Here is a 12,867-nt window from a genome sequence, read left to right as displayed (position 1 = left end):
AAAGAAAGGAGAAGGACTGGAGTTGTGGCTCAGAGGCAGAGTACTTGCCTATCATGTGTGAGGCACTGGGTTCGATTCTTAGCACCACGTAAATAAAATAAAGGTCCATTGACTAAAAAATATTAAAAAGAAAAAGAAAGGAGAGACTCATTTCCTCTCTCTTCTACATCCTAGAAGTTCTACTTAAGCTTTCCCAGCCACCTGAAATCCTAAGGCTGTGCCTTTCCAGCTGGTGTCTCACCCTTAGCCCATCTTACCATACCCTGTAGACTCCCTCTGAGCCTTTGTCCAAGGGACCTCCACCTAGTTCCCCACAAAGCCAACCTGCTGCACATCTTCCACACCCTGGGTGAGCTTGAAAGAAGGGGCAGGGCTCAGGGAATAGGGGTGAAGAGGGAGGGGATACTGCTGCCCACCAGAACTGGGCTGGGGGGAGCCAGGGAACATTGACTTTCAATTAGCTCAGCCCCAGTGGACCAAATGGGAGTGGTTGGCCCCTCCTGCTTCTTTCTTTTTGGCAGGTGCCGGGGATCAAACTCAGGGCCTTGTGCGTGCTAGGCAAGTGCTCTATCTACCACTGAGCCACACCCTCAGGTCAGCTCCTGTGGTTTTGATTGTTGGGCTGTAGGGCCCTGGCATGACTTCCAGCATTCTGGGAAGGAGCCCTCACCTTCTGATCTTCTGACTGCTCCCTGCTGCTGCTCCCCTTCTGGCCTCTGTGCAAGGAGGTGTCCAGAGCCAGTCTCTCTCCTGGTTGTATTGCTGGCTGCTGGCAGATTTAACCCTTATCCTCATGGAGCTGGCAGTCATTAACGCTGTCATCTTCCAAACAGAAGGAAAACCACAGCCTAGAACATGCTGGGAGGAAGAAGGAGGGCCCTTGAGAGGCTGAGGTGAGCACTGACTAGGTCAGGGAGTAGGGAGGCTTCTCTGAGAAGGGAGTACTCCAACTGAGATGTAAGGAGTTAACTGGTAGATGCAGAGAGGGAAGGCCATTTCCAGCTGAGGAAATAACCATTGAGAAAGTCCTGTCTGAGCATGGAGGGAGGATTGCATGCAGGGGACATGGTGAAACAGGATTTGCAGGAGGTTGGAAGAGGGTGTAAAGTACAGCCTGGTGGGGTGGATAGGCTGGAGGGATTTGGGATGACCTAATCAAAAAAGGCATGGAAGGTAATATTTTTTTTCTTTATTTTAAGAGCAGTGGATCCAGGTATGGTGGCACATGCCTGTAATCCCAGTGACTTGGGAGGATGAGCAGGAGGATTGCAAGTTCAAAGTCAGCCTCAGCAATTTAGCCGGGGACCCTAAGCAACTTAGGGAGACCCCGTCTCTAAAACATCAAAAGAGTTGGGGATATAACTCGGTGGCTGAGTGCCTCTGGGTTCAATTCCCAATATCAAAACAAACAATGAAACAAAAACAGTATTAATTTCAAGAGGGAAGAGAAAGAGAAGGAAGGGGAGCTTTAGGTTAAAGAAAACCAAACGGGCATATAAATAAAGAACAAAACAGGTAAATTGGAACTATAGTATTTAGGAATGCATGTTTGAATGACAAAGAAAAATACAGATGCTTCCCAACTTATGATAAGGCTACAGATAAGCCCAGTATAAATTGAAAATATCTCAAGCTGAAAATGCATTTGATGTACCTTACCTACTGTGGCTCAGCCCACCCTGCCCTGAACATGCTGGTAACACTTGCAGTAGCCCAGAGCTACTTCCTGTAACACAAATCCTATTTTATAATAACATACTGAATATCTTCAGTAATTTAGATAGTGTGGGAGTTGAAAACCAGCATTGTTGTATGTTAAATTTTTTTGCTGTAGTGACTGAAAGACCCGATAAGAACAATTTTAGAGGAGGAAGTTTATTTGATGGCTCACAGTTTCATAGATCTCTCAGTCCATAGACAGCCAGCTGCATTTCTCAGGGCTCAAGGTGATGCAGATCATCATGGTGGAAGAGTGTGGAGGAGAGAAATTGATCACATGATGATCAGAAAGAAGAGGTTCCACTGGCCATATACAAAATATGTATCCCCAATGACCCACCTCCTCCAGCCACACCCTACCCACCTTCAGTTACCACTCAGTTAATCCCTATCAGAGGATTAATTCGCTGATTGGATAATTCATTGATATAAAACTCTCATAACCCAATCATTTGTCCTCTAAAGCTTCTTGCATCATTTCACACATGAGGGTTTTTTTGGGGGGCACCTCACATCCAAACCATAACTTATATGGATGCAGTGAACACATCTGTAGACATTGACATGAAGGGGTTTGGAAACACAATATCCAAAAATTGCTGGCAACGTACTATACTGTAAAGCGTTGGTTGTTACCCCTCATGGTGGTGGGGCTGTCTGGGAGCTGAGATCTCCTAAGAGTATCTTACTACTTATCACTAGCTCAGGAAAAAGTCAAAAGTCAAGTTATGGTTTTACTGAATTCATATATTTTTACACCATTATGAAGTCCAACTGGTGAGTGGAGTAAGCCAGGGGCAGTCCCTAAGTAGCTACTGACTGCTACAAAAGTTGGGGTCATAGCTCTGGGAGGAGGGGAAGGAGACAGTTCTGCTTTGAGGGGCACACTGGGAAGGACAGCCTGGCAAGATTCCATCTCCTTTCTTGGCCGGTCATTTCACAGGTGTTCAATTGTACATTTGTTTTATGCTCTTTTCTGGGTTCATTATTTTAACCCTAAAAGGATTTTTTTAAGACATACCTTGGCAATGGGAATGACTGGTCAGTTCTATGCTTTGAAGGTTCAGGCCACCCAGAGTGAAGACAGGGTTGGAAAGCAGCCAAAGTGGAAGCAGGAAGACCAATTAGAAGGCTCTGTGACTGTCCAGGCGGGGGTGGGGGCAAGGCAAAACAGTGCAGCCTTGACCTGGGTGAGTGGCAGAGGAAATGAAAAGAAGTGGTAGTTTAGTGTCAGGGAAGTAGGGTCAAGTGGACCTGGGGACTGGTTGAAAATGAGGGGAGGTGTCTGAAAGTTTTAACCTATTTAATAGAATGGATGCTGGTGTCGTCCACCCAGCAGTAAACACCAGAAGAGGACCAGCATCGGGCAAACTTTGGGACATAAATTCAAGATACTTCCGAAACACTCAAGAGAAGCTGTCAAGCAAGCTGTTGGCTCTATGGATCTGAGCGCAGAGGGGAGGCCTGGGCTGAGTCATCTCTGTGTAGGGTATAATTAAACTGGATCACCCAGGGAAGAGGACAGGCTGAGAGGAGCCTTGATGAAGGGCAGTTTTTCATGGCTGGATGAAGGGAAAGAGGCTGCAGAAGAGACAGAGGGGGTGCTGCTGGGGCAGAGGTGGTGGGAGACCACAGAAGTCAGGGAAAGACGGCACTCAGGAGGAAGAAAGCGGACAACCCTGCTGCCCTCTCTGAGACGTCAGTCAGGAGAGGGAAACATGTTCTAGAACACAGGAGGAACACCACTGGATTAACTAGACCTTGGGCCAATTTTGTCAAGGCACAAACACCATCCCACCAACTTCTCGCTGTAAAACTTCCATCTTCCATCAGCACATCTCTGCTTGCAAAATAAAGCCCATACTTCTAAGCTTGGCCTTGAGATCCAGAATTTCTGTTCCTCTCTCTCTCTCTCCCCCCCCCCCATATGGAACACTTTGCGAATTTGCGTGTTATCCTTGTGCAGTGGAGCTAATCTTTATCATTCTAATTTTAGTATATGTCTGCCAAAGTGAGACCCGACCAGTTTGTCTCTTGCTTGTCTTCCTAGCCTCAGCTTGCGTTTTGTCTCCACGAGAGCTCCAGGCTGATAGGGGATCTTGTTCAGACCCCAACCCCTGCCCACACTGGCTCTCCTCCCTACCAAACAGCCCCTACATCCCCCAAGATCTCAGGTACCTATAGCTGGCAGCACACGCCTCCAATTCCTAATAGCTTTCCTTAAGGAAATACAGCATCCAGAGTGAATTTTGTCTGTAAATTTCCTCCCATTGGTTCTGGGTGGTTTGGGAGGACATGAACTGAGTCTGGCCTGCCATGGATACTTCATAAACTTGGGCTCTCACTGAGTGAGGCAGGAATTCAAAAGGCAGAGTAACACCTCTTCACCCGAACCAGGTCTTCTGGACTCAGATAGAAAACTGGGGAGCCCACAGGAGTTCTTGGCATGGTCTCTCTTGGTGCACCCCACCACCACCATCACTAGCTCCAAGGCAGGCTCAGGGAGTCTAAGTGCAGAACCACAGCGCCATCTCCTGGCATGACAGCACACTGTTCCTCAAGAGAAAAAGCTGGTCTCCAAGACAGAGAAATGCACATGAAAAATTAGAACTAGGTTGATTTCTAATTTGTAATATTAGCAACATTTTAGAAGATGGTGCTAGTAAAGAAGATGAGCTGGAAATTTGACCATATTTTCTGGAGAACATACTGACAAAACTGATTATCTACTTTGTAGAAGTCCTCTTCTGGATTGATACTCAAAGGAAGTTATTCAAGAGGGGAAAAAAAAATTCCCTGGGTGCAATAGTACATGCTTGTAATCCCAGGGACTCCAAAGGCAAGTTCAAGGTCAGCCTCAGCAACTTAGAGATGCCCTGAGTAACTTAATGAGATCCTACCTCAAAATTAAAATGGGCTGAGGATGTAGCTTAGGGATAAGTTACCCACTGGATTCAATCCCTAGTTTAAAAAAAAAAAAGTTTGGGGAATCTATCTATATATGAAATATAACCATGAAAAACTTTTCTGTTAGGGCAGAGCTAGAACCATTTGCAATGACTAGCTGGAAGTAGGGCATGGTTAACCAAGCATGATTTGACCACAGGATAAAGTACTGTGCAGGCCTTAAAATGACGAATATGTTCATTGTATTAAAACAAGAAACAGACTTCTTGAAATAAAGCCAATTGACAAAAAGAGCACCCCAAATGTTATTTTTGTAATAAAGACTGTGAAGTAGACATGTGCACAACAATAAGCAGTGGAGAGGATTGAAAAAATCTCATAGTCAATGTTATTAAAGGATGAAGAAGCCCTTGGAATTTTTTGTCTATTTAAAGACTCTTTGGTTGATACTTATTTTTATTATGAAAACATCAGCTATTCAGTAAAAAAAATCAAACAAAAAAGGAATTGTCGAGGAAAATACCCAAAGTTTACAGAGCTGAAGACTGTCCCTCAGGGGATAGTAGTGTTAGAGATCTTCTGTAAGGTGTTTCTCCAAAGCATTTTTCCCCTCCTAACACACCCATAGCTCATAATTTGCTCTTGGTAGATGTCTGTGGAGCCCCTGAATGAACACGATGCTGTGCCCACCATAACGGCCATCTTCCTCATTGCCCTTCTGCTCTCCAGAAGTGTCCTCAGCCTATGGTTTCAAGTTATTCACTGTGGTTCTGTGAGGGCCTGATCATACATGGAAGCTGTGAATAACCTTTCTAGCTGCCTACTTTCAGTGTTTCTCCAAAATTAAATCTAAGACCAGCCAGAAGGTGGTTTCCAATGAGCAAGGAAATTCTCACATTTTGAATTCATATATGCAATTGCTTAATCAAAACTAGTTATATGCCTCTTATGTCCTGGGCACATAAAATAGACATGTCACAGGCTGAGTTTGTAATGCTTGGGGTTTGCTTGGAATCAACACCTGCATTTGTAAGAAGAGGAAGGAAATAGGATTGGAGCTAAATTCCAATCCAGGGTTCTGGAGCCATGGAGGAAGATTGGCCCCAGAGTGTCCCTTGCTGGGTTGAAATGGCAGGTCTTTATACCCCTGCCTCATCCAGTCATCAGCTATGTGGGCAGTCCTGGGAAGGATAAGAGGTGTTTTCTGCCACTGAGGCTGATCCCAAAGGAGCCAACAGCTAGACACTTCCTGCTGGCCACACTCCTCCAGCTGACCAGCAAGTTCTTCCTTGAAGGGGAACCTGGGTGGTACATATCTGTGTTTACATGGGTAGGATGTTTAGCATATAAAGTAACTGAAGCCAATATCATTATCATTTGGTATTATCATCTCAGCTTATGCTTCTGCCTGTATCCCAACCCTCCCTTCCCTGCCTATCCCACAGTGGTCCAGCACTTACCAGCCCCAGGTGAGCCACCCCATCCAGAAGGTCCCCCATGGAGAGAATGTTATTGATGGCCTGTAGATGGATGACGAAAGGGGCCACAGGGTATCCAGCAGGGTCAATGACATCAAGGGTAGAACCCAGGATGCTCCTTCTTACCCACTCCTCCCCACCATAACCAGGACTTATCACCAACACAATCCCTAACCTCCTGTGTGTCTGGACCTTGAACTTTGTCCCTGCCTCTATCACAGCATGGCCCACCTGCTGCCCTCATGGGGCCACTCTCTGTCCCCCCTGCACAGAGAGTCTCTATTGCATAGATGCTGCCCCTGACATTATTTCTTAATTATTGCTTTGTATCATTTTACTTTTAGTTTCAGAACTCAAGCAAGATCGGTTGCTATTGGAAATAATTAGGGTGTGACAAATTCAGCTCAACCACTTGCAAACTGTGGGGATTTAAGTAACTAGCATGTCTGTGCCTCAATTTCCCATGAGGACCAGAATCCCATGAGCTGGAATGAGGCTTAAATAGCATTGCGAAGGCACAGAACAAGGTCGCTACTGAAAGATACCAGCTTCAAGTGGAGAACTTGGTGAGGATCAACTTTCTTGCACTAAATGAAGATTCAGAGACAGTTGCCAGGAAACCAGATGCATGCATGGATCATCACCTGGGGGAAGAATGATGATTTCCTTGGAACTTTAAGCTTAAAATGAGATATTTTAAAGAAAAATAAGTAAATAATAATCTGGGTAGTACATGGATATGAAAAAAATACATAAAGGGGCCATCAAAGCTGGCATTTGGAGAAGCATGGCCTATGCCTTGGGTGTTCTTTAACTCTAACTCATCTGCGCTCTGAGGGGAGAAATGCAGCAGACCAGGGAGGACAGCAGGGCCCTCTGCCCCTGAGCAATCAAAGGATGGCTCCAGCTGAACATTTGTTCCTCCAATTGCAGGGGCCTTGTGTGACTGGAGTCCCTGAGGGCCCCAGACATATGTTGAAACCTTCCTCCCCTAGGTTGGTCACCCAGTCTGGCATTTGGTGTCTTCTTTTTTTTAGAGAGAGAGAGAGAGAGAGAGAAATTTTTAATATTTATTATTATTATTATTATTATTATTATTATTATTATTTTTAGTTATTGGCAGACACAACATCTTTGTATGTGGTGCTGAGGATCAAACCCGGGCCGCACACATGCCAGGCGAGCGCGCTACGGCTTGAGCCACATCCCCAGTCCCTTGGTGTCTTCTTCATTCCTCCCAAGATGGCATGTGGAAAGAAAGGTCAGAGACCCAAGTTCTGGGCCCAGGAGCTTAGTTTTTGCTTTTTTCTTGAGCAAGTCTCTTCTCTGCTTGCTGCCTTCCTCTCCCCATGTGACAGGGAGGAGTGGACATGGATTGAGCCCTAAACTCTGTAGGTCCTAAAATCTTCTAAGGATTGTGGTGAGTCCTAGAAACCAGCAGAGGGTGCCAGACCCTAAGGAGCAGATTTGATGCGCTGCTCAGCTCTCCCCAGGGGAGAGAAAGTAGGAAGAGCCACCATGCCCTGGGGAAAGTGGCTAAGCATTCGCTCTGAGGAGGGACAGGACCAGCCCAAGGCTCGAGGCCTGGTTCCAGGCAAGGCATTTTCTCTCGCTCTGCAAATAGCAATTAGAGAAGAACTCTCAACATTCAAATGCAAGATTCCGTTCCAGCAACACCTTCTCTTCAGGACCTCCAGGTCACTAAGATGAGACTTCTTTTCTCTTTCTGCTAACAAAAAGGTTGGGATTTTTTTTTTTTTTTTTTTTCTAGTTAGGAATGTAATTATGATGTTACATTTTTTTATAATCCACAATTATGTTTAGGAAATCACACAAACATAGATCACTGATTTGAATGAAATGCATAAATTTGTAGCAAAGTTTTGTAGTTACAAAAAACAAAAAAATTACCAAAGAATGCACAAAATTAATGTTTATTCCACCTTTGTGTCATATTCCTGGATCCTTCACCAATGTTACATGAGGAAAAACAAAAGCAAAACAAATGGAAAACTGAAATCAGAATCACTAATGTTATCAAGTAGGGAAACAAATAAATTAAAATCTAGCAGCCATCAGCAAGAGTACAGCAAAGATAATGCTGTCAAAAGAAACAAAGAAAATTGCTAGAAAACTGTATGCATCATACTCTTTCAAACCAGCAAAATATGCCCCTGCATACAATGGAACATAAACTCAATTTTTTTCCTATTAAGGTATAGAAATGCAAGTTCTTTTGAATATTGTGGATGGGTAAAACTTGTTTGTAATGGTAATTCTACTAAGCTAATACAGAGTGGGCCAGGAACACATTTATGGATTCTGGGGATGATGTGGACTGTAATTCTTTGATTGGAATAGTGGACACTATAATAAAAATTAAAAAAAAAATGAACACAGAAGTACAAGACAAAGGCGAATGAGACTTCTCTTATATCTGAGTAACATTTAGATGGAATCAAATTTAAATGCAGTCCACTCTGCTTTTGAAGAGGCTTTGGTTCAGCTCCCAAATCTCGATTGCTTGACGCAGTCTCCTATGAGAATACTCAGAAGGTGTCTTCTTAAACAACAAACCTATTTTTAGTGGTGGAGCCGCTCTTAGTAGCTGTGTCTGCATGGGACTGATAACCAATCACTATCTTTGGAGGAAGTCCTAACCTTTCCTTGTATACTCTCCCTATATGTGTAACAGCCTCTCTGTTTTCACATTCAGTAGTCCATATTGCTATCTTATCACCTTTAGCTCTAACATTAACAACAGCTCCACATACATCATCACTGTAGTCATCAAAAGATTCTCCAATAAGGCACAGCAGTGTCTCTAGCCAAAAACGATCGAGGTCACTTCGTCTCTGCTGTTTGTTCAATGTAATGAGCCATCTTCCGCCCCGTTTGTTTTTCTCATCTTCCCACATAGGCTCAATACCATCCTTAAAAAGTGAGTAGTCACAGCCAGGCATTAAATTACTAGACAACTGGATATGGTTGTATAGAGCCCAAAAGTCTTCAACAGTATCAAACTTAGAGATCAGTCGAAGGTTTGCTTGCCAAGTTTTACTTTTATCATTTTTAAAAAACCAGAGTGCCCATCTGTTCTGTAGAGGATGTTTTATATAGTGTTCTGGGTTAGCAACCTCCTGATTAGATTCTGTTTTCTCCTCTTCTGTAGGCGGGGGATTAGGAGTAGGGGTGGTTTCCGGTTCCACAGTCGCCATCTTAGATCGATCTCAAGGTTGGGATTTTTGATTTTTGCAGTACTGGAGACCAAAGCAGGGCTTTGAACATGATAGTCACTGAGCTACATACACCCCCAGTCCTTCACATTTATTTATTTATTTAGAGGTGCTTTACCACTGAGCTACATTCACAGCCCTTTTTATTTTTATTTTAAGATAAGTTCTTGCTCAATTGTCCAGGCCAGCCTGGAACTTGTGAGCCTCCTCCCTCAACCTCCTGAGTATCTGGCTTACAAAAAGTTTTTAAGTGAACAAAGGAAAAAAAGAAATCTAGTATCTGAATGGATAAAGAAAATATGGTATATATACACAATGGTATTACTCAGCCTTAAAAAAGAATGAAATTATGTATTTGCCAGTAAATGGATGGAGCTGGAGAATATCACTTGCTAAGGAAATAAACCAATCCCAAAGAACCAAAGGTCAAATGTTTTTTTCAGATATGTGGATGCTAATTCACAATGGGGGAGGGGCTAGGGAAGAATAGAGGTACTTTGGATTAGACAGAGGGGAGTGAAGGGAGGGGAGGAGGTATGGGATAGGAAGGATAGTAGAATGAATCAGACATTATTACCCTGTGTGCATATATGATTACATGACAGGTGTAACTCTACACCATGTACAGCCAGAAGAATGGAAAGTTATCTCCATTTATGTATGATGTGTCAAAGTGCAATCTATTGTCATGTATAACTAATTAGAACAAATAAAAGTGAATTTGTAATTTCAAGACATTTGAACAAAATAGATCACTGGGGCATTGATGGTGCTAGGAAAACAAAACAAAACAAAAAATCACCTCAAAACAATTTATATGTTTATCAGTAGGAAAATAATTGCACTTATTATAGCCAATGCTATAAAATACAGGCTCTACATATGCTGACAGGGTCAATATTTTCATTGAAGAAAGCAGGAACACCATATTCAGGATAAATCTTTAAATGGAAAAAAAAAATCCTCTAAGGGGTAAATTTCTGGAAGAAAACACAATAAACTGTTAATAAGGGTAGCCTAAAGATTATAGGAAAAGGGAGATTTTTCTTTTTAATATTATACCTCTCTATATTGCTTTGGAATTTTTTCCAACAATGTGCATGTCTTACATTTGAAATGTCAACCCTGCCAAGTAGGTATTTCTATTCCTATTTGAGCAAAGTAGAAAACCAAGGTTTAATGAATGTGATTTGCTGAAAGTCACATAGTGAATACAGCCACATCTTTTGGCTGGTAGAGCTGGGTAGATCTCTGTTGAGATCCTGAAAGAACAAGGCAACATGTCTCCCAAAGTTCTCTGTGGGATCCTGGTGAACTAGGCCTGCTTAGGACATTGTGTCCACTCCAGTTTGTAGGCTACCCAGAGCTCTGTGGGAAAGAACTTGAACCTGGCTTATGAATGGCATTTAAACAAATGCAGCAAATGGACTGAGATTTCCTGAAGGTCAAACTGAGGCAGGGGAAGAGGGAGAGATAGATACGACTGTCCTCTGAGGCAGACATTGTGTGTGAAAGAAATGTGGTAGCGGAGGCTGTACTAGCAGCCAAGCCAGACTGAGATGTTGGAGAATGCTGCTAATCCAGGTGAGAAATGAGGTTGCACTTGACCATCACTGTAACCCAGCACCACCCCCCCACACACATACACACATATACCGTGAGACTCTGGGAAGGAGTCTCTGTAACACAAGGGCATTATTAGGAGCCAGCAGCTGGGTTGTGGGAAACTTATTTTTTTTTTAACTTTTTTTTTTTTTAGTTGTCAATGGACCTTTATTTTATTTATTTATATTTATGTGGTGCTGAGGATCGAACCCAGTGTCTCACACATGCTTGGCAAGTGCTCTACCACGGAGCCACAACCCCAACCCTGGGAAACTTCTTTGAAAGAGCTGATCTGAAGAAGTGCACAGAAAATTTCTGTTGGTTCTGGAGTTGTGGCTCAATGGTAGAGCACTTGCCTGGCATGTGTGAGGCCCTGGGTTCAATCCTGAGCACCACATATAAATAAATAGATAAAACAAAAGATCCATTTACAACTAAAAAATATTAAAAAGAAAAAAAAAAAAGAAAATTTCTGTTGGCCTAAGAAAGTCAGAAGCCATAGAGGCCTGTGGTCAGAGAAGTAAGGAAATGGCAGAGGCACTGGTGTAGACAATAGAGTGACTTCAGCCAATGAAAAGAGAGCTGCAAGTTCAGAGGGCCACAGGGCAATAGGACTGTGTCCCAGTGGCCAGGTCTGTGTGTCAAAGATTCTCAGACTCAAAGAAGAAATTGTGGGGACAGGTCTTTCTTTTAATCAAAGGGGTAACACTTTGAGCTCCAGGATTTGGCATATCAGCTGCAAATGTGGCATATTTATTATCAGTAGTTGAGATACAAGTAAACAGCTCACTTCGGTTTATTTTCATCAATAATTATTTTATTTTAAATCAGCATCACACCCTGCAGAGCAGACATTACAGTTCTCATTAAATACAAGAGGAGAGGGCTTGGGGGCAGGAAAGATGGTGGAATGAGATGGACATCATTAACCCTAGGTACATGTATGACTGCCCATATGGTGTGATGCTACATCATGTAAAACCAGAGAAATGAAATGTTATGCTGCAATTGTGTACAACGAATCAAAATGCATTCTGCTGTCATATATACCTAATTAAAATTAATTAATTAATAAAAAATTCAAGAAGAAATTGAGGCTTAGAACTTACCCAGCTCGTAGAGCAGGGAACAACCACCTCACCTCTCCTACCCCTGGTTTCTTTTAAACCCAGGTGCAAGTAAATAATTGACTTAGTGTCAAGGCTTGTACCTCTCCCAGAGGTCCTGAACTTGCATATAAAATGGGGTGTTTAGGTACTACATTTTTAGAAGGAAATGAGTACATCGTATTAGGCATTGACTTTTTTTTTTTTTTTTTTTGGCAGTCCTGGGTATTGAACCCAGGGGTGCTCTGCTACTGAACTACATCCCAGCCCATATTTCATTTTTTTAATTTTGAGACAGGGTCTCACTGAGTTGCTGAGGCTGGCCTCAGACTCACAATCCTCCTACTTCAGCCTCCCAGGAATTATAGGTGTGTACCACCATGCCTGGCTTAGGCACAGGCATTTCTAAAGTTGTATGTAACATGGCATGGAGGATGTGTGTGACTATTGGACAGCTAAAGTGGAAGAGCTGTTATCATCTTTTCAACACCATTCCATCTCTTCTTATTTTGTAGTAGCCATGCAGTTGGGAGAACTGACTCTAGTCAAGAAAGAGCCCTGATTTGTATAAGTCAAACATGGTATTCTCCCAAGGATGGGGACTGTTTCTAGAATAAGCACATGGCTCAGAGCGGGCAAATGAGACTTTCTCCTTGTAACAACTTTTTTTTTTTTTTTTTTTTTTTTGCTGCTGGGGTTGTGGCTCAGTGGTAGAGCCCTTGCCTAGCATGCATGAGGCACTGGGTTTGATCTCAGCACCGCACAAAAATAAATAAATCAAATAAAAATGTTTCCTTGTCTTGGAAGGAAGTGTAA

General features: G+C 43.0%; 1 protein-coding gene and 1 pseudogene across 1 annotated transcript; both read right to left on the bottom strand.

The window, feature by feature from the left end:
• Positions 1-3,640: 3,640 nt before the first annotated feature.
• LOC124089782 (U6 spliceosomal RNA) lies at positions 3,641-3,737 on the bottom strand (annotated as a pseudogene).
• A 4,285-nt stretch (positions 3,738-8,022) lies between these two features.
• Positions 8,023-9,352, bottom strand: LOC124089623 (eukaryotic translation initiation factor 4E). The gene has a single exon (XM_046439792.2). The coding sequence runs from the start codon at positions 9,320-9,322 to the stop codon at positions 8,669-8,671; it is 654 nt and encodes a 217-aa protein (XP_046295748.1). The 5' UTR covers positions 9,323-9,352; the 3' UTR covers positions 8,023-8,668.
• Between the last annotated feature and the right edge of the window lie 3,515 nt (positions 9,353-12,867).

The sequence above is a fragment of the Marmota monax genome, unplaced genomic scaffold (assembly GCF_021218885.2).
Source record: "Marmota monax isolate L192 unplaced genomic scaffold, Marmota_monax_Labrador192_F-V1.1 WCK01_AAM20220418_F8-fsc00041, whole genome shotgun sequence".
Classification (NCBI taxonomy): Eukaryota; Metazoa; Chordata; class Mammalia; order Rodentia; family Sciuridae; genus Marmota; species Marmota monax.
Note: the sequence above shows the minus strand (reverse complement) of the source record. Positions and strands in the feature narration are given on the sequence as shown.